The sequence below is a fragment of the Anser anser genome, assembly GCF_964211835.1.
Source record: "Anser anser genome assembly, chromosome: 34".
NCBI classification, from domain to species: Eukaryota; Metazoa; Chordata; class Aves; order Anseriformes; family Anatidae; genus Anser; species Anser anser.
The window spans coordinates 116,526-137,647 of record NC_139755.1 but is presented as its reverse complement, the minus strand read 5'-3'; the positions used below and the strand labels follow the sequence as shown (position 1 = coordinate 137,647).

The window sequence follows — 21,122 nt, the reverse complement described above, 5'->3', positions numbered from 1 at the left end:
GGTCCCCGCGGGGACGGGGCCGCCGGTGGGAAGTCCACGTCACCCCCGAGGCCAACCGGGGGCGGAGGTGACACCGGGGACATCCCCCCCTGGGCTGTCACGTCCGGGACGGACTCCAAATGGGGGGGTTGTGGGGTCGGGGGGGTTGTGGGGTCAAGGGGTTGGGGACACCATGGGGTGGTGGACACCATGGGGTTGGGGACACCATGGGGTGGGGACACCATGGGGTGGTAGACACCATGGGGTTGGGGACACCATGGGGTGGGGACACCATGGGGTGGGGACACCATGGGGTTGGGGACACCTTGGGGTGGTGGCACCACGGGGTTATGGGGCCATGGGGTTATGGGATGAGGTTGTGGGGTCGTGGGGCGGTTGGACCATGGGGTGGTGTCACCACGGGTTTGGGGACACCATGGGGTGGTGACACCGTGGGGTTGTGGGGCCGTGGGGTGGTGACACCACGGGGTTGTGGGGTCATTGGGTTGTGGGGTCATCGCGTTGTGGGGTCGGGCGGTGTGGGGTCAAGGGGTTGGGGACACCATGGGGTGGTGGACACCACGGGGTGGGGACACCATGGGGTGGTGGACACCATGGGGTTATGGGGCCGTGGGGTGGTGACACCATGGGGTTGGGGACACCATGGGGTGGTGGCACCACGGGGTTGTGGGGCCGTGGGGTTGTGGGGTCAAGGGGTTGGGGACACCATGGGGTGGGGACACCATGGGATGGGGACACCATGGGGTGGTGGCACCATGGGGTTGGGGACTCCGTGGGGTTGTGGGGCCATGGGGTTGTGGGACCATGGGGTTGTGGGATCATGGGGTTGGGTCACCATGGGGTTGGGGACACCATGGGGTGGTGGCACCATGGGGTTTTGGGGCCATAGGGTTATGGGATGGGGGTTATGGGACCATGGGGTTGTGGGGCCATGGGGATTTGGGATCATGGGGTTGTGGTGTCACCACGGGGTGGTGGCACCATGGGGTTGTGTCACCATGGGGTGGTGTCACCGTGGGGTTTTAGGATCATGGGGTTTTGGTGTCACCATGGGGTGGTGTCACCACGGGGTTGTGTCACCTCGAGGTGGTGTCCCCATAGGGTTTTGGGGCCATGGTGTGGTGTCCCCCTGGGGTTTTGGGACCGCGGGGTGGTGTCACCATGGGGTTGTGGGGCCATTGGGTGGTGTCCCCATGGGGTTTTGGGGCCATGGTGTGGTGTCCCCGTGGGGTTTTGGGGCCGCGGGGTGGTGTCACCACGGGCTTGTGTCACCTCGGGGTGCTGTCACCGTGGCCCGTACGCCCCACCCCCCCCCCACCCCGTGTCCATATAGGGCCGGACCCTATAGGGTCACGCGCTCCCTCCGTGGCCGCGCCCCCGCTTTTGCCTTTTCCTCCCTTTTTTAGCCCCCCCCCCCCCCGCCGTCGCCTGTTTTTTTCTGCGCTTTCATTCATTATAATTTTTTTTTTATTTATTTTTACCCTTTTCCGCCCTTTCTCCCCCCGAATCCTTCCCCACCCCTTCCTTCCCCTTCCCCCCCTCCCCGCTGCCTCCAACTTCTGCTTCGGGGACGGAGCCGGCGGCGACTATGGGGCCGCGGGCGCTGCTGCTCTGCCTGGCCGCTGGTGGGTGGCGCCGGGACCCTATAGGGGATTTGGGGTGGCACCGGGTCCTATAGGGGATTTGGGGTTGTGCCGGGTCCTATAGGGGATTTGGGGTGGCTCTGGGTCTTATATGGGACGTGGGGTGGCACTGGGATCTCTGTGTCCCTATAAGGGATGTGGGGTGGCTCTGGGTCCTATAGGGGATTTGGGGTGGCACCAGGTCCTGTAGGGGATTTGGGGTGGCTCTGGGTCTTATATGGGACGTGGGGTGGCACTGGGTCTCTATAGGGAACTTGGGGTGGTGCCAGGTCCTATAGCGGATTTGGGGTGGCACCAGGTCTTATATGGGACGTGGGGTGGCACTGGGATCTCTGTGTCCCTATAAGGGATGTGGGGTGGCTCTGGGTCCTATAGGGGACATGGGGTAGCTCTGGGTCCTATAGGGGATGTGGGGTGGCTCTAGGTCCCTATAGGGAACATGGGGTAGTGCCAGGTCTTATAGGGGATTTGGGGTGGCACCAGGTCCTGTAGGGGATTTGGGGTGGCTTTGGGTCCTGTAGGGGATTTGGGATGTCTCTGGGTCCTATAGGGGATTTGGGGTGGCTCTGTGTCCCATAGGGAACATGGGGTGGTGCCAGGTCCTATAGGGGATTTGGGGTGTCTCTGGGTCCTATAGCGGATTTGGGGTGGCACCAGGTCTTATATGGGACGTGGGGTGGCACTGAGATCTCTGTGTCCCTATAAGGGATGTGGGGTGGCTCTGGGTCCTATAGGGGATGTGGGGTGGCACCGGCAGCTCTGGATTCCTTTAGGGGATTTGGGGTGGGGCCGGGTCCTACAGGGGACATGGGGTGGCTCTGGGTCTTACGGGGGATGTGGGGTGGCACCAGGAGCTCTGGATCCCTATAGGGGATGTGGGGTGGCACCGTGTCCTATAGGGGATATGGGGTGGCACTGGGAGCTTTGTGACCCTATAGGGGACATGGGGTGGCTCTGAGTCCCTATAGGGGATGAGAGGTTGCACCAGGAGCTCTGGGTCCTATAGGGGACATGGGATTGCACCGGGTCCTTATAGGGGACATGGGGTGGCGCTGGGTCCTATAGGGGGTGTTGGGTGGTGTCAGGAGCTTTGTGACCCTACAGGGGACGTGGGGTGGCTCTGGGTCCTATAAGGGATGTGGGATGGTGCCGTGAGCTCCGAGTCACTATAGAGGATGTGGTGTGGCTCTGGGTCCTATGGGGGATGGGGGGTGGCACCGGGAACTCTGTGTCCCTATAGGGGATGTGGTGTGGCACCAGGAGCTCTAGGTCCCTATAGGGGAGGTGGGGTGGCTCTGGGTCCTATAGGGGATGTGGGGTGACAATGGGAGCTCAGGGTCCTATAGGGGACATGGGGTAGCACTGGGGCCCTATAAGGGATTTGGGGTGGCTCTGGGTCTTACAGGGGACATGGGGTTGCACCTGTACCTGGAGGTCCTATAGGGGATGTGGGGTGGCTCTGGGACTTGGGGGTCCTATAGGGGACGGGAGGTGGCACTGGAAGCTCTGTCACCCCATGGGAGTAGCACCAGGAGCTCTGTGTCCCTATAGGGGACATAGGGTGGCGCCAGAGCTCTGTGTCCCTATAGGGGATGTGGGGTGGCACTGGAAGCTCTGTGTCCTATGGGGGATGTGGGGTGGGACTGGGATCTGGGGGTCCTATAGGGGATGTGGGGTGGGTCTGGGTGCTATAGGGGACGTGGGGTAAGTCTAGGTCCTATGGGGGACGTGGGGTGGCTCTGGGAGTTCCGTGTCCCTATAGGGGACATAGGGTGGCACTAGGTCCTATAAGGGACATGGGGTGGGACCAGGACTTGGGGGTCTTATAGGGGACGTGGGGCGGCACTAAGTCCTATAGGGGCCATGGGGTGGGACCAGGACTTGGAGGTCCTATAGGGGACGTGGGGCGGCACTAGGTCCTATAGGGGACGTGGGGTGGCACTAGGTCCTATAGGGGACGTGGGGTGGCACTAGGTCCTATAGGGGACGTGGGGTGGCACTAGGTCTTATAGGAGCCATGGGGTGAGACCAGGACTTGGGGGTCCTATAGGGGATGTGGGGTGGCACTAGGTCCTACAAGGGACATGGGGTGGGACCAGGACTTGGAGGTCCTATAGGGGTCATGGGGTGGCAGTAGGTCCTATAGGGGCCATGGGGTGGGACCAGGACTTGGGAGTCCTATAGGGGACGTGGGGTGGCACTAGGTCCTATAGGGGACGTGGGGTGGGACCAGGACTTGGAGGTCCTATAGGGGACATGGTGTGTCTCTATGTCCTATAGGGGCCATGGGGTGGGACCAGGACTTGGGGGTCCTATAGGGGACGTGGGGTGGCACTAGGTCCTATGGGGGCCATGGGGTGGGACCAGGACTTGGAGGTCCTATAGGGGACGTGGGGTGGGAGTAGGTCCTATAGGGGCCATGGGGTGGGACCAGGACTTGGGGGTCTTATAGGGGATGTGGGGTGGCACTAGGTCCTATAGGGGCCATGGGGTGGGACCAGGACTTGGGGGTCCTATAGGGGACGTGGGGTGGCACTAGGTCCTATAGGGGCCATGGAGTGGGACCAGGACGTGGAGGTCCTATAGGGGTCATGGGGTGTCACTAGGTGCTATAGGGGCCATGGGGTGGGACCAGGACTTGGAGGTCCTATAGGGGCCATGGGGTGGCACTAGGTCCTATAGGGGCCATGGGGTGGGACCAGGACTTGGGGGTCCTATAGGGGACGTGGGGCGGCACTAGGTCCTACAGGGGCCATGGGGTGTCACTAGGTCCTATAGGGGACATGGGGTGGCACTAGGTCCTATAGGGGCCATGGGGTGGGACCAGGATGTAGGGGTCCTACAGGGGACATGGGGTGGCACTAGGTCCTATAGGGGCCATGGGGTGGGACCAGGCCGTGGGGGTCCTATAGGGGACGTGGGGTGGCCCCAGGAGCTCCGTGTCCCCAATGTCCCCCCCCAGCGCTCTCCTCCTGCCACGGCCCCGGCGTGGACGAGGACACGGTGACCGTCTTCCGCGGGGACGCCGCGGGGGCCTTCGGGCACAGCGTGGCCCAGTTCGGCACCACCGATGACGGCGGGTGAGCACCGGGGTTGGGGACGAAGGACCCCATGGCAGACCCCCAAATCCTCTTTTTTTCACCCCAAAATCCTCTTTTTTTCACCCCCAAATCCTCCTTTCTCACCCCCAAATCCTCTTTTTTACCCCCAAATTCTCCTTTTTCACCCCCCCAATCCTCTTTTTTTCACCCCCTAATCCTCTTTTTTTCACCCCCAAATCCTCCCTTTTCACCCCCAAATCCTTTTTTCACCCCAAAATCCTCCTTTTCACCCCCAAATTCTCTTTTTTCACCCCCAAATCCTCCTTTTTCACCCCCAAATCTTTTTTTCACCCCCAAATCCTCCTTTTTCACCCCCAAATCCTCCTTTTTCACCCCCAAATCCTCCTTTTTCACCCCCAAATCCTCTTTTTTCACCCTAAAATCCTCTTTTTTCCACCCCCAAATGCTCTTTTTTTCACCCCAATCCTCTTTTTTTCACCCCCAAATCCTCCTTTTTCACCCCCAAATCCTCTTCTTTTCACCCCCAAATCCTCCTTTTTCACTCCCAAATCCTCTTTTTTCACCCCAAAATCCTCTTTTTTTCATCCCCAAATCCTCTTTTTTCACCCCAAATCCTCTTTTTTCACCCCCAAATCGTTCTTTTTCACCCCAAAATCCTCTTTTTTTTACCCCCAAATCCTCTTTTTTTCACCCCCAAATCCTCTTTTTTACACCCCAATCCTCTTTTTTTCACCCTCAAATCCTCTTTTTTTCATCCCCCAAATTCTGTTTTTTTCCCCAAAATCCTTTTTTTCACCCCCAAATCCTTTTTTTCACCCCAAAATCCTCTTTTTTTTCACCCCCAAATTCTCTTTTTTCACCCCAAATCCTCTTTTTTTCACCGCAAAATCCTCCTTTTTCAACCCTTAATTCTCCTTTTTCACCCCCAAATCCTCTTTTTTCACCCCCAAATCGTTCTTTTTCACCCCAAAATCCTTTTTTTTTTACCCCAAAATCCTCTTTTTTCACCCCCAAATGCTCTTTTTTTTCACCCCAATCCTCTTTTTTTCACCCCCAAATCCTCTTTTTTCACCCCAGAATCCTCTTTTTTCACCCCCAAATCCTTTTTTTACCCCCAAATCCTCTTTTTTCACCCCCAAATCGTCCTTTTTCACCCCCAAATCCTCTTTTTTCACTCCCAAAACCTGTTTTTTTCACCCCCAAATTCTCTTTTTTCACCCCCAAATCATCTTTTTTCACCCCAAAATCCTCTTTTTTTCACCCCCAAATCCTCTTATTTTCACCCCCAAATCCTCCTTTTTCACCCCCAAATCCTCTTCTTTTTAACCCCAAATCCTCTTCTTTTCAACCCCAAATCCTCTTTTTTTCACCCCCAATCCTCTTTTTTTCACCCCCAAATCCTCTTTTTTTCACCCCCAAATCCTCTTTGTTTTTCACCCCCAAATCCTCTTTGTTTTTCACCCCCAAATCCTCTTTTTTTATCTGCAAAATCCTCTTTTTTTTACCCCCAAATTCTCTTTTTTTCACCCCCAAATCCTTTTTTCTCCCCCAAATCCTTTTTTTTCACCCTCAAATCCTTTTTTTCACCCCCAAAATCCTCTTTTTTTCACCCCCTAATCCTCTTTTTTCACCCCCAAATCCTCTTTTTTCACCCCCAAAGCCTCCTTTTTCACCCCCAAATCATTTTTTTACCCCCCATATCCTCCTTTTTCACCCCCAAATCCTCTTTTTTCACCCCAAAATCCTTTTTTCACCCCCAAATCCTCTTTTTTTCACTCCAAAATCCTCTTTTTTCACCCCAAAATCCTTTTTTCACCCCCAATTCCTCTTTTTTTCACTCTCAAATCCTTTTTTTTTTCACTTCCAAATCTGCTTTTTTTTTTACCCCCAAATCCTCTTTTTTTCACCCCCAAAATCCTCTTTTTTCACCCCAAAAATCCCCCACCCCGCAGGATCCTGGTGGGCGCCCCACTGCAGAGGTCGGGGTCGATTTTCCGGTGCCGGCCCCGCTCTGGGAGCTGCCAGGAGGTGGACGTCACCGGTGAGGACCCCCGGTTGTCCCCCCCCCAACCCCGACCCCAAAAATGGACATTTTGGGTCCCCGAGGGTCTCACTCCGCGTCTCTGTAGGGTCGCCGAAGGCGGTCAACTCGTCCATGGGGTTGACGGTGGCCGCGGGGGACAACGGGGTCCTGGTGAGTGTCGGAGTGGGTGTCGGGGGGATTTCACCCCAAATTGGGCTGTTCGGGGCGATATCAAGGGTTTTTCACCCAAAATAGGTCCACATAGGGTGATATCATGGAGATTTCACCCAAACTTGGTCCTTTTATGGTGATATCAAGGCGATTTCACCCCAAATTTGTTCATTGGGGTGATATCAAGGAGATTTCACCCACATTTGGTCCGTTTCTGGTGATATCAAGGGATTTTCACCCAAAATTGGTCCATCTGGGATGCTATCAAGGAAATTTCACCCCAAATTTGTTCTTCTGGGGTTATATCAAGGGCTTTTCACCCCAAATCGGTCTATTTCTGGTGATATCAAGGGGTTTTCACCCAAAATGGGTCCATCTGGGATGATATCGAAGAGATTTCACCCAAACTCGGTCCGTTTCTGCTAATATCAAGGGGACTCCACCCCAAATTTGTCCTTCTGAGGTGATATCAAGGGTTTTTTTCACACAAAATTGATCGATTTAGGGCGGTATAAGGAGGTTTCACCCCAAATTGGTCCATTTCTGGTAATATTAAGGAGATTTCACCCAAAATTGGTCTCTTTGGGGTGATATCAAATGTTTTTCACCCCAAATTAGTCCATCTGGGTGATATCAAGAGTTTTTCACCCCATTTGATTTTTGGGGTCTCCCCGCTGGTTTTTGGGGTCTCCCTGCTGATTTTTGTGTCTCCCTGTTGATTTCTGGCATCTTCCTGCTGATTTTTGGGGTCTCCCCACTGATTTTTGGGGTCTCCCCGATGATTTCTGGGATCTCCCCGTGGATTTTCGGGGTCTCCCTGTTGATTTCTGGCATCTCCCCACTGATTTTTGGGGTCTTCCCGCTGATTTCTGGGATCTCCCCGCTGATTTTCGGGCTCTCCCTGTTGATTTCTGGCGTCCTCCTGCTGATTTTTGGGGTCTCCCGCCTGATTTTTCAGGCCTCCCCGATGATTTTTGGGGTCTCCCTGTTGATTTCTGGTGTCTCCCCACTGATTTTTGGGATCTCCCCACTGATTTTCAGGGTCTCCCCGCTGGTTTTTGGGGTCTCCCCACTGATTTTGGCATCTCCCCACTGATTTTTGGGTCTCCCTGTTGATTTCTGGTGTCTCCCCGCTGATTTTTGGGGTCTCCCCACTGATTTTTGGGTCTCCCTGCTGATTTCTGGGATCTCCCCACCGATTTTTGGGGTCTCCCCACTGATTTTCGGGGTCTCCCCGCTGATTTCTGGGATCTCCCCGCTGATTTTTGGGTCTCCCCGCTGATTTTCGGGGTCTCCCTGTTGATTTCTGGTGTCTCCCTGCTGATTTTTGGGGTCTCCCCGCTGATTTTTGGGTCTCCCTGTTGATTTCTGGTGTCTCCCCACTGATTTCTGGGATCTCCCCGCTGATTTTTGGGCCTCCCTGCTGATTTCTGGGATCTCCCCACTGATTTTTGGGGTCTCCCCACTGATTTTTGGGGTCTCCCCACTGATTTTCGGGGTCTCCCCGCTGATTTCTGGGATCTCCCCGCTGATTTTTGGGTCTCCCCGCTGATTTTTGGGGTCTCCCTGTTGATTTCTGGTGTCTCCCTGCTGATTTTTGGGGTCTCCCCACTGATTTTTGGGGTCTCCCCAATGATTTTTGGGGTCTCCCTGCTGATTTTTGGGTCTCCCTGTTGATTTCTGGCGTCTCCCTGCTGGTTTTTGGGGTCTCCCCGCTGATTTTCGGGGCCTCCCCGCTGATTTTTGGGGTCTCCCCGCCCCCCCGACCCCAGGCGTGCGGCCCCACGGTGCCCCAAGCCTGCGGGGAGAACCTCCACCTCAACGGCTTCTGCATCCTCCTCGACGCCAACCTCCAGCAGCTCCAACGCCTCCCGGCCTCCCAACCAGGTACGGGGTGGGGGTGGGGGGGGACACCGAGGGTGGGACGCGTCGGGGACGTCCCCGTTGGCCACGGGGACATCGCTGTGGTCCCTCCAGGGTGCCCCAAACGTTCTTCAGACGTGGCGCTCCTCATCGACGGCTCGGGGAGCATCGGCGACTGGGAATTCCAGACGATGAAGACCTTCATTGCCGAGGTGATGAAGAGGTTCCAGGGCATGGACACGCAGGTACCGCCCGCCCGGGTGGCCCTTCAGGTTCTTCGTCCCCGCCGTGTCCTCCCGGGGTTCTTCTGCTCCTCTTGGCGTCGCGTGGGGGGGTCTTCGTGACGGGGTGAGGTGGTGGGGGTTCTTCTTCTGGTGGTGTTCTCCCATGGTTCCTCACGATGGGGTCTTCTGGTTGGGTTCTCCCATGGTTCCTCACGTTGGGGTGATGCTTTGGGGTCTTCTTCTGTTTGTCTTCTCCCATGGTTCCTCACGATGGGGTCTTCTGGTTGTCTTCTCCCATGGTTCCACACAATGGGACCTTCTGGTGGTGTTCTCCCATGGTTCTTCACCATGGGGGTCTTCTGGTTGGGTTCTCCCATGGTTCCTCGTGATGGGGTGACACATTGGGGTCTTCTTCTGGTTGTCTTCTCCCATAGCTCCTCAAAATGGGGTCTTCTGGTTGGGTTCTCCCATGGTTCCTCTTGATGGGGGTCTTCTGGTTGGGTTCTCCCATGCTTCCTCACGTTGGGGTGACACGTTGGGGTCTTCTTCTGGTTGTCTTCTCCCATGGTTCCTCACGATGGGGTCTTCTGGTTGGGTTCTCCCATGGTTCCTCATGTTGGGGTGGTCATGTTGGGGTCTTCTGGTTGGGTTCTCCCATGGTTCCTCGTGATGCATTGGGGTCTTCTTCTGGTTGTCTTCTCCCATGGTTCCTCGTGATGGGGTCTTCTGGTTGTCTTCTCCCATGGTTCCACACAATGGGACCTTCTGGTGGTGTTCTCCCATGGTTCTTCACCATGGGGGTCTTCTGGTTGGGTTCTCCCATGGTTCCTCACGATGGGGTCTTCTGGTTGGGTTCTCCCATGGTTCCTCACGCTGGGGTGACGCCCTGGGGGCCTTCTTCTGGTTGTCCTCCCCTTGCAGTTTGCCCTCACCCAGTTCTCCGACAAGATCGTGGAGCACTTCAACTTCGAGACCTTCCGGAGGTCCCCGGACCCCATCCGTCTGGTGAGGAAGGTCCAGCAGCTCCGAGGCTTCACCTTCACCGCCTCGGCCATCCGGAAAGTTCTGTGAGTCCCGCGGCTCCGTCCCAGCCGCGAAGGTCCAAACCCCCCCCCTCCCCCACCCCGGGGTCCCTCACCCTGGCGTCCTCCGTCTCCTGGTGCAGGACGGAGACGTTTCGGCCCGGCAAAGGGGGGCGAGAAGACGCCAGCAAGGTCCTCATCGTCATCACGGACGGGAAGAAGTTCCGGGACCGGCTGACCTACGAGGACGTCATCCCGTTGGCCAACAGCATGGGGGTGACGCGCTACGCCATCGGGGTGAGGGGCCTGGCTGACCAAAGCCACCGGCGTCCGTCCCGGAACGTCTCCGTCCAGCCACCCAACCAGTCCCGGGCGTTCTAGAACATCTCCAGAACATCTCCGCCCGTCCCCAAACAGCTCCATCCGTCCATCCAACCACTCCCAGATGTTCTAGAACATCTCCATCCACCCCAAAACAGCTCCATCTATCCATCCAACCATTTTCAGATGTTCTAGAACACCTCCAGAACATCTCCACCCATCCCAAAACATCTCACCCGTCCACCCAACCACTCCCAGATGTTCTAGAACGTCTCCAAAACGTCTCCAACCATCCATCCAACCTCTCCCAGATGTTCTAGAACACCTCCAGAACATCCCCACCCATCCCAAAACACCTCACCCACCCACCCAACCACTCCCAGATGTCCTCAGACACCTCCAGAACATCTCCATCCATCCACCCAACCACTCCCAGATGTCCTCAGACACCTCCAGAACATCCCCACCCATCCCAAAACATCTCCATCCATCCACCCAGCTGCTCCCAGATGTTCTAGAACATCTCCAGAACATCTCCATCCATCCATCCAACCTCTCCCAGATGTTCTAGAACATCCCCACCCATCCCAAAACCTCTCCATCCATCCACCCAACCACTCCCAGATGTTCTAGAACACCTCCAGAACATCCCCATCCATCCCAAAACCTCTCCATCCACCCACCCAACCACTCCCAGATGTTCTAGAACACCCCCAGAACGTCCCCACCCACCCGCCCCTCCCTCCACCCACCCCAAAACTTCTAACCCACCTCCGAACCCCCCCGCCCCCCCACCCCAAACCATCTCCCTCCGCCCCCCCCACCCCCAAACCTCTCCCCCCCCACCCCCCCCCCCGTCCCCACCCCCCCCCGCCCGCAGGTGGGCGACGCCTTCCGGCAGCCCGACGCCGTGGCCGAGCTCCACGCCATCGCCTCGGCGCCCCCCGAGGACCATGTCTTCCGCGTGGACAACTTCGACGCCCTGCAGGGCATCCAGAACCAGCTGCAGGAGAAGATCTTCGCCATCGAGGGTACCCGGGGGGGGGGCTTCGGGGGTTGGGGGGGGGACCCCAAAACCAACCGTCACCCTTGGGTGCCCCCCCCCCCAGGCACCCAGTCCGCCCTCGGCAGCTCCTTCCAGCTGGAGATGGCCCAGGAGGGCTTCAGCGCCCTGCTCACCCCCGTGAGTGCCCCCGCCTGCCCCGCGCCCCCCCGCCCCCCGCCCCTCCCCCCCCCAACTGGTCCCCTCCCGGTCCGTACTGGTGCAGGAGGGGCCCGTACTGGGAGCGGTGGGCGCCTACGACTGGTCCGGAGGGGTCTTCGTCTACGGCCCCGGCGGGAAGCCCACCTTCGTCAACGCCTCCCGAGGCGCCGGGGACATGAGCGATGCCTACCTGGGTGAGGGGCGGGGGGGGGGCGGGGGGTCCTATGGGGGGGGGGGGGCTTGGGGGCGTCGGGGTCACTGGGGGGGGTCTTGGGGTCACCGGGGGGGGCTTGGGGACGTCGGTGTCCCCATGGGGGTCTTGGTGTCCCCATGGGGGCCTTGGGGATGTTGGGGTCCCCACGAGGGTCTTGGTGTCCCCATGGGGGTCTTGGGGGCTTTGGGGTCCCCATGGGGGTCTTGGGGGTGTCAGGGTCACCGTGGGGGGTTTGGGGGCGTCAGGGTCACTGGGGGGGGTCTTGGTGTCACCATGGGGGTCTTGGGGGTCTTGGGGTCGGTCCTCGTGCAGGTCTTGGGGGCGTTGGGGTCACTGGGGGAGGGGGGGGTCTTGGGGTCACCAGGGGGGGGCTTGGGGGCGTCGGTGGCCCCATGGGGGTCTTGGGTGTCTTGGGGGTGTCGGGGTCACCGGGGGAGGGGTCTTGGTGTCCCCATTGGGGGTCTTGGGGGTGTTGGTGTCCCAGTGGGGGTCCTGGGGGTCTTGGGGTCCTCGTGGGAGCCTTGGGGGTGTTGGGGGTCACCGGGGGGGGCTTGGGGACGTCGGTGTCCCCGTGGGGGTCTTTGGGGCATTGGTGTCCCCATGGGGGTCTTGGGGATGTTGGGGTCCCCATGGGGGTCTTGGTGTCCCCATGGAGGTCTTGGGGGCTTTGGGGTCCCCATGGGGGTCTTGGTGTCCCCATGGAGGTCTTGGGGGCTTTGGGGTCCCCATGGGGGTCTTGGTGTCCCCATGGGGGTCTTGGGGGTGTCGGTTTCCCCATGGGGGCTTTGGGGTCCCCACGGGGGCCTTAGGGTTGGTGCTGTCCTCCCGGGGGTCCCCACATGGGGCCGGGGACTTTGGGGTCCCCCCGGGGGTCCCGGGGGACGTCAGAGCTCTTGGGGCCTCACGTTCCCGGGGCTCTCGTCACCACCCCCCAACCCCCCGGGCCCCTCGGTGCCCCCCCGCGAGCCCCCCCTGGGGACATCGGCGTCCCCCCGCGAGACCCCCTGGGGGGGGGGGCCACCGCCCCAACCCCCCCCCCCATGGGACGCCCCCCCTGACCCCGCCGTGCCCAGGCTACGCGGCCGAGTCCCTGTCCCTGGGGGGCAGCCGGGCGCTGGCGCTGGGGGCCCCCCGCTACGGCCACGTCGGCCGCCTCCTCCTCTTCGGCCTCCGCCGCGGCCCCACGGACACCTGGGAGCTCCTGGCCGACGCCGTGGGGCAGCAGGTAAAGGGGGGGGGCCTCGGGGGGGGGGAGACCCCCGGTGACCCCCCCCCCCACCCCGCTGACCCCGCTGCCCACAGGTGGGCTCCTACTTCGGGGCGTCCCTGTGCGCCCTGGCCCCCCGGGGGGGCGGCTCGGCGAAGGCGCTGCTGGTGGGGGCCCCCATGTTCTACGGGGACGGCAGCGGGGGGCGCGTGGTCGTCTGCGGGCTGCCGCCGGAGGTAGGGGGCGCGGCACGGCCCCGCCCGGCCCCAAAGCAGCCCCAAAGCAGCCCCAAAGCCGCCCCAAAGCCACCCCAAAGCGACCCCAGATCAACCCAACCCAACCCGACCCCAAATCGACCACCCTGACCCCAAATCCACCAACCCGACCCCAAATCGACCCAACTCAACCCCAAATTGACCCCAAATCAACCCAACCCAACCCGACCCCAAATCGACCCCAAATCAACCAACCCGACCCCAAATCGACCAACCCGACCCCAAATCGACCAACCTGACCCCAAATCCACCAACCCGACCCCAAATCCACCAACCCAACCCCAAAACAACCAACCCAACCCCAAATCGACCAACCCGACCCCAAATTAACCAACCTGACCCCAAATCAACCCCAAATCAACCCAACCCAACCCCAAATCGACCCCAAATCGACCAAATCCGGACCCAAATTGACCAACCCGACCCCAAATCTACCAACCCGACCCCAAATCTACCAGCCCGGCCCCAAATCTACCAGCCCGGCCCCAAATCAACCAGCCCGGCCCCAAATCGACCCCAACCCAATCCCAAATCGACCAACCCAACCCCAAATCAACCCCAAATCAACCCAAACCAACCCGGCCCCAAATCAACCCCAAATCAACCCAACCCGACCCCAAATCGACCAACCCAACCCGAAATCAACCCACCCAACCCAACAAACCCAATCCCAAATCGACCAACCCACCCCAAACCAATCAACCCAAATTAACCCAACCCAGCCCTAATTAACCCACCCCAATCCAAATAAACCCACCCCAACCCAACCCAACTCAACCCCAATTAACCCAACCCAACCCGCCCCATCCAACACAGCCCTAATTAACCCAGCCCTAATTAACCCAGCCCTAATTAACCCAGCCCTAATTAACCCAGCCCTAATTAACCCAGCCTTAATTAACCCACCCCATCCCACCCAACCCAACCCAACCACCCCAACCCAACCACCCCAACCCAACCCGCCCCATCCAACCCAGCCCTAATTAACCCAGCCCTAATTAACCCAGCCCTAATTAACCCAGCCCTAATTAACTGAGCCCTAATTAATCCAACCCAACCCACCCAACCCCACCCCAACCAACCCACCCCACCCCCACCCCACCCAACCCAACCCAACCCAACCCAACCCGCCCCATCTGACCCAGCCCTAATTAACCCAGCCCTAATTAACCCAGCCCTAATTAACCCACCCCACCCAACCCAACCCCAATCAACCCACCCCACCCCACCCAACCCACCCAACCCAATGCAACCACCCCAACCCAACCCAACTCAACCCAAATTAACCCAACCCAACCCGCCCCATCCGACCCAGCCCTAATTAACCCAGCCCTAATTAACCCAGCCCTAATTAACCCAGCCCTAATTAATCCAACCCAACCCACACGACCCCACCCCACCCAACCCAACCACCCAAACCCAACCCAACCCAACCCGCCCCATCCAACCCAGCCCTAATTAAACCAGCCCTAATTAACCCAACACAACCCACCGCATCCAACCCAGCCCTAATTAACCCAGCCCTAATTAATCCAACCCAACCCAACCCAACCCACCTGACCCCACCCCAACCAACCCACCCCACCCAACCCAACCCAACCACCCCAACCCAACCCAACCCCAATTAACCCAACCCAACCCGCCCCATCTGACCCAGCCCTAATTAACCCAGCCCTAATTAACCCAGCCCTAATTAATCCAACCCAACCCACCTGACCCCACCCCAACCAACCCACTCCACCACCACCCCACCCCACCCAACCCAACACACCCAACCCAACCCGTCCCATCCGACCCAGCCCTAATTAACCCAGCCCTAATTAACCCAGCCCAACCAACCCAACCACCCCAACCCAAATAAACCCAACCCAACCCAACTCAACCCCAATTAACCCAACCCAACCCGCCCCATCCAACCCAGCCCTAATTAACCCAGCCCTAATTAACCCAGCCCTAATTAACCCAGCCCTAATTAACCCACCCCATCCCACCCAAACCAACCCAACCACCCCAACCCAATCCAACTCAACCCAAATTAACCCAACCCAACCCACCCCATCCAACCCAGCCCTAATTGACCCAGCCCTAATTGACCCAGCCCTAATTAACCCAGCCCTAATTAACCCAACCCAACCTGACCCCACCCCAACCAACCCCATATCAACCACCCCACCCACCCCAACCCAAATAAACCCACCCCAACACAACCCAACTCAACCCAAATTAACCCAACCCAACCCACCCCATCCAACCCAGCCCTAATTAACCCAGCCCTAATTAACCCAGCCCTAATTAACCCAGCCCTAATTAACCCAGCCCAACCAACCCAACCACCCCAACCCAAATAAACCCAACCCAACCCAACTCAACCCCAATTAACCCAACCCAACCCGCCCCATCCAACCCAGCCCTAATTAACCCAGCCCTAATTAACCCAGCCCTAATTAACCCAGCCCTAATTAACCCACCCCATCCCACCCAAACCAACCCAACCACCCCAACCCAATCCAACTCAACCCAAATTAACCCAACCCAACCCACCCCATCCAACCCAGCCCTAATTGACCCAGCCCTAATTAACCCAGCCCTAATTAACCCAACCCAACCTGACCCCACCCCAACCAACCCCATATCAACCACCCCACCCACCCCAACCCAAATAAACCCACCCCAACACAACCCAACTCAACCCAAATTAACCCAACCCAACCCGCCCCATCCAACCCAGCCCTAATTAACCCCCCCAATTAACCCAGCCCTAATTAACCCACCCCACCCAACCCAACCCCAATCAACCCACCCCACCCCACCCAACCCACCCCAACGCAACCACCCCAAACCAACCCAACTCAACCCAAATTAACCCAACGCAACCCGCCCCATCCGACCCAGCCCTAATTAAACCAGCCCTAATTAACCCAACACAACCCACTGCATCCAACCCAGCCCTAATTAACCCAGCCCTAATTAATCCAACCCAACACAACCCACCTGACCCCACCCCAACCAACCCACCCCACCCAACCCAACCCAACAACCCCAACCCAAATTAACCCAACCCAACCCGCCCCATCCGACCCAGCCCTAATTAACCCAGCCCTAATTAACCCAGCCCTAATTAACCCCCCCTGCCCCCCCCCGCAGGCCGGGGTGCTGCGCTGCCTGCGCACGCTGCAGGGCCAGCCCGGCCACCCCCTGGGGCGCTTCGGGGCCAGCCTCAGCCGCCTGGGGGACGTGGACGGCGACGGCTGGCACGATGTGGCCGTGGGCGCCCCCATGGAGGACGAGCACCGCGGGGCCGTCTACGTCTTCCGGGGGGAGGAGGGCGGCGTCGCCGCGCACTACAGCCAGGTGGGGGCCCGGGGGGGACCCTTGGGTGCTGGGGGTGGGTTGGGTGCTGGGGAGAACTTGGGTGCTGGGGGTGGTTTGGGTGCTGGGGAGAACTTGGGTGCTGGGGGGGGGGTTGGGTGGTGGGGAGAACTTGGGTGCTGGGGAGAACTTGGGTGCTGGAGACCCCTTGGGTGCTGGAGACACCTTGGGTGGTGGGGGTGGGTTGGGTGCTGGGGAGAACTTGGGTGCTGGGGAAGCCTTGGGTGCTGGAGGTGCCTTGGGTGGTGGAGGCATCTTGGGTGGTGGAGAACCTTGGGTGCTGGGGGTGGGTTGGGTGGTGGGGAGAACTTGGGTGGTGGGGAGAACTTGGGTGGTGGAGACATCTTGGGTGGTGGAGACATCTTGGGTGGTGGAGACATCTTGGGTGCTGGGGAAGCCTTGGGTGGTGGAGGCATCTTGGGTGGTGGAGAACCTTGGGTGGTGGAGGTGCCTTGGGTGGTGGAGAACCTCGGGTGCTGGAGATACCTTTGGTGGTGGGGAACCTTGGGTGGTTGAGGTGGGTTGGGTGCCGGAGGGAACTTGGGTGCCGGAGGGAACTTGGGTGCCGGAGGGAACTTGGGTGCTGGGGGCATCTTGGGTGCTGGGGGCATCTTAGGTGGTGGAGACATCTTGGATGCTGGAGAGAATTTGGGTGGTGGAGAACCTTGGGTAGTGGAGACGTCTTGGGTGCTGGAAGCATCTTGGGTGCTGGAAGCATCTTGGGTGCGGGAGACCCCTTGGGTGCGGGAGACCCCTTGGGTGCGGGAGACCCCTTGGGTGCGGGAGACCTCTTGGGTGCGGGAGACATCTTGGGTGGTGGGGAAGCCCTGGGTGGTGGAGACACCTTGGGCGCTGGGAACATCTTGGGTGGTGGGGACGTCTTGGGTGCTGGAGGTAATTTGGGTGCTGGAGAACGTTGGGTGCTGGAGAACCTCAGGTGCCGGAGGCACGTTGGGTGCCGGAGGCATCTTGGGTGCCGGGGACGTTTTGGGTGCCGGAGACCCCCCCCCGCCGGGACGCCGGGGTCCCCTCACCCCCCACCCCACCCCCCCACCCACCCCCCGCAGCGCATCGCGGGCGCCCGCTTCCCCAGCGGGCCGCGCCACTTCGGGCAGGCGCTGAGCGGCGGCCGGGACCTGACGGGGGACAGGCTGCCGGACGTGGCCGTGGGCGCCCAGGGCCAGGTCCTGCTGCTCAGGTGGGACCCCCGCCCCCACCCCGGGGACCTCCCCCACCCACCCCCACCCCCACCCCCCACCCCGACGTCCCATGGCTCGGCACCGCCAGGTCCCCGCCGCTGCTCCGGGTGCGCGTGGAGGTGGCTTTCCGGCCCCCGGAGGTCCCCACGACCGCCTTCGAGTGCCGGGAGGAGGAGGAGGAGAAGGAGGAGGGCAAGGAGGTGGCCGTGGCCGAGGTCTGCTTCGTGGCCACCAAGAAGACCCCCGACAACTTCGGTGAGAGCCCGCCCCCCAAGCTTGGCGCCCCCCCAGGGGGTCCGGCCGGGCAACCCCAGGCCCCCTCCAGGTGGCCCTAAGGGGCCCAGGAGCCCACGGGGCCTCCGAAACCCCCTCCAGATGGCCCCAAAACCCTCCCGAAAGCCATGTGGCCTCCTAAATCCCTTCTAGATGCCCCCCAAGAACCTCCTAAACCCCCTCCAGATGTCCTCACCACCCCCAAGAGCCTCTCAAAACCCTCCCAAAATCCATGTGGCCTCCTAAACCCCTTCTAGATGGCCCCCAAAACCCTCAGGAGCCTCCCATAACCCCCTCCAGATGTCCCCAAAACACTCCAGATCTCCACGTGGCCTCCTAAACCCCCTCCAGATGCCCTCAGCACCCCCAAGAGCCTCCCAAAACCCCCTCCAGATGCCCTCAACCCCCTCCACAACCCCACGGGTCCTCCCCAAACCCCCTCCAGATGCCTCCAAAACCCTCCCGAAAGCCACGTGGCCTCCTAAACCCCTTCTAGATGTCCCCCAAACCCTCAGAACCCTCCCAAACCCCCTCCAGATGTCCTCAACACCCCCAAGAGCCTCCCAAAACCCCCTCCTGATGCCCTCAACCCCCTCCACAACCCCATGTGGCCTCCTAAACCCCTTCCAGATGCCCTCAATACCCCCAAGAGCCTCCTAAACCCCCTCCAGATGCCTCCAAAACCCTCCCGAAAGCCACGTGGCCTCCTAAACCCCTTCTAGGTGCCCCCCAAACCCTCAGGACCCTCGTAAACCCCCTCCAGATGCCCTCAACCCCCTCCACAACCCCACCAGGTCTACCAAAACCTCCTCCAGATGCCTCCAAAACCCTCCCGAAATCCACGTGGCCTCCCAAACCCCTTCTAGATGCCCCCCAAAACCCCCAAGAGCCTCCTAAACCCCCTCCAGATGTCCTCACCACCCCCAAGAGCCTCCCAAAACCCCCTCCAGATGCCCTCAACCCCCTCCACAACCCCATGTGGCCTCCTAAACCCCCTCCAGATGTCCTCAAGACCCCCTAGAGCCTCCCAAAACCCCCTCCAGATGTCCTCACCACCCCCAAGAGCCTCTCAAAACTCTCCCAAAATCCACGTGGCCTCCCAAACCCCTTCTAGATGCCCCTCACAACCCTCAAGAAGTCCTTGGGGCCTCCAAAACCCCCTCCAGATGCCCCCAACCCCCTCCAGACACCCCCAAACCCCCTTGAGATGCCCTCAAGACCCCCCAAACCCCCTCCAGATGCCCCCCAACCCCCTCCCCAACCCCCCACCCCCCCAAAACCTCCCCTCCCATTCCCCCCATAACCCCCCCATCCCCACGCCCTTCCCCCCAAACCCTTCCCCCCCACCCCCCACCCCCCCCAACCCGTCACCTCCCCCTGCAGGCACCCAGCTCTCCGTCACCCTGCGCTACCAGGCCACCCTGGACCCCGGGCGGGCCATGCGCCGCGCCGCCTTCCCCGGGGGCGCCGCCGGCCTCAACGGGACCCTGCGGGTGGGCGTCGGGCGCCACTGCCAGACCTTCTCCATCAGACTCACGGTGGGTGTGGGGGGGGGGGCGGGGGGCACGGGGGGGGGCGGCGGGGTCCCCGTGCCTCCTGCGGCGCCATCGGTCCCCTGGGGGCTCAACGGGCTTTGTCGTGGTGCTCATCGGCCTCTTCTTTATTTCCTCTTCCTCTTCTTTTCTTCGTCTTCTTCTTCTTCGTCTTCTTCATCTTCTTCCTCTTTTTCTTCGTCTTCTTTTCTTCTTCATCTTCTTCTTCTTCCTCTTCTTCTTTTCTTCTTCTTCTTCTTCCTCTTCTTCTTCCTCTTCTTCTTCCTCTTCTTCTTCCTCTTCTTCTTCCTCTTCTTTTCTTCTTCTCTTTCTTCTCCGTCTCTGTCTCTGTCTCCGTCTCCTTCTCCTTCTCCTTCGTCTGCTTCTCCATCTTCTTCGTCTTCTTCATCTTCATTTCTTCTTCTCCTCCTTCTCCTTTCTTCTTCCTCTTCTTCTTCCTCTTCTTCTTCCTCTTCTTCTTCCTCTTCTTCTTCCTCTTCTTCTTCCTCTTCTTCTTCCTCTTCTTCTTCCTCTTCTTCTTCCTCTTCTTCTTCCTCTTCTTCTTCCTCTTCTTCTTCCTCTTCTTCTTCATCTTCTTCTTCATCTTCTTCCTCTTTTTCTTCGTCTTCTTTTCTTCATCTTCTTCTTCTTCTTCCTCTTCTTCTTTTCTTCTTCTTCTTCTTCCTCTTCTTCTTCCTCTTCTTCTTCCTCTTCTTCTTCCTCTTCTTTTCTTCTTCTCTTTCTTCTCCGTCTCTGTCTCCGTCTCCTTCTCCTTCTCCTTCGTCTGCTTCTCCATCTTCTTCATCTTCTTCATCTTCATTTCTTCTTCTTTGTCTTTTCTTCTTCTTCTCCTCCTTCTCCTTTCTTCTTCCTCTTCTTCTTCCTTTTCTTCTTCCTCTTCTTCTTCCTCTTCTTCTTCCTCTTCTTCTTCCTCTTCTTCTTCCTCTTCCTCTTCTTCTTCCTCTTCTTCTTCCTCTTCTTCTTCCTCTTCCTCTTCTTCTTCCTCTTCTTCTTCCTCTTCTTCTTCCTCTTCTTCTTCCTCTTCTTCTTCCTCTTCCCCTTCTTCATCTTTTCTTCTTCTCCTTCTTCTTCTTCATCTTCGTCTCCTTTTCTTCTCCTTCTGCTTCTTTTCTTCTCCTTCTGCTTCTTTTCTTCGTCTTCTTCGTCTTCTTCGTCTTCTTCGTCTTCTTCGTCTTCTTCGTCTTCTCCGTCTTCTCCGTCTTCTCCGTCTTCTCCGTCTTCTCCGTCTTCTCCGTCTTCTCCGTCTTCTCCGTCTTCTTTGTCTTCTTTGTCTTCTTTGTCTTCTTTGTCTTCTTCGTCTTCTTCGTCTTCTTTGTCTTCTTTGTCTTCTTTGTCTTCTTCGTCTTCTTTGTCTTCTTCGTCTTCTTTGTCTTCTTTGTCTTCTTTGTCTTCTTCGTCTTCTTCGTCTTCTTTTTCTTCCTCTTCTTCTTCCTCTTCTTCTTCCTCTTCTTCTTCCTCTTCTTCTTCTTCTTCTTCTTCCTCTTCATCATCTTCGTCTT

The 21,122-nt window shown here is 58.7% G+C and overlaps 1 protein-coding gene across 1 annotated transcript in view; it reads left to right on the top strand.

Moving 5' to 3' along the window:
* Positions 1–1,399: 1,399 nt before the first annotated feature.
* ITGAX (integrin subunit alpha X) overlaps positions 1,400–21,122 on the top strand; it is a gene marked incomplete at its 3' end in the record, with an annotated part of 20,136 nt that continues 413 nt past the window's right edge. The window contains exons 1-17 of the mRNA XM_083815032.1: positions 1,400–1,625; positions 4,606–4,723; positions 6,658–6,746; positions 6,835–6,899; positions 8,672–8,786; positions 8,877–9,007; positions 9,908–10,053; positions 10,152–10,305; positions 11,210–11,360; positions 11,439–11,512; positions 11,598–11,727; positions 12,821–12,972; positions 13,050–13,190; positions 16,374–16,580; positions 17,666–17,796; positions 17,886–18,052; positions 19,454–21,117. Of these exons, the coding sequence (XP_083671158.1) occupies positions 1,589–1,625; positions 4,606–4,723; positions 6,658–6,746; positions 6,835–6,899; positions 8,672–8,786; positions 8,877–9,007; positions 9,908–10,053; positions 10,152–10,305; positions 11,210–11,360; positions 11,439–11,512; positions 11,598–11,727; positions 12,821–12,972; positions 13,050–13,190; positions 16,374–16,580; positions 17,666–17,796; positions 17,886–18,052; positions 19,454–21,117 (3,672 nt within the window). The 5' untranslated portion in view covers positions 1,400–1,588. The remainder of the gene's footprint in view (positions 1,626–4,605; positions 4,724–6,657; positions 6,747–6,834; positions 6,900–8,671; positions 8,787–8,876; positions 9,008–9,907; positions 10,054–10,151; positions 10,306–11,209; positions 11,361–11,438; positions 11,513–11,597; positions 11,728–12,820; positions 12,973–13,049; positions 13,191–16,373; positions 16,581–17,665; positions 17,797–17,885; positions 18,053–19,453; positions 21,118–21,122) is intronic.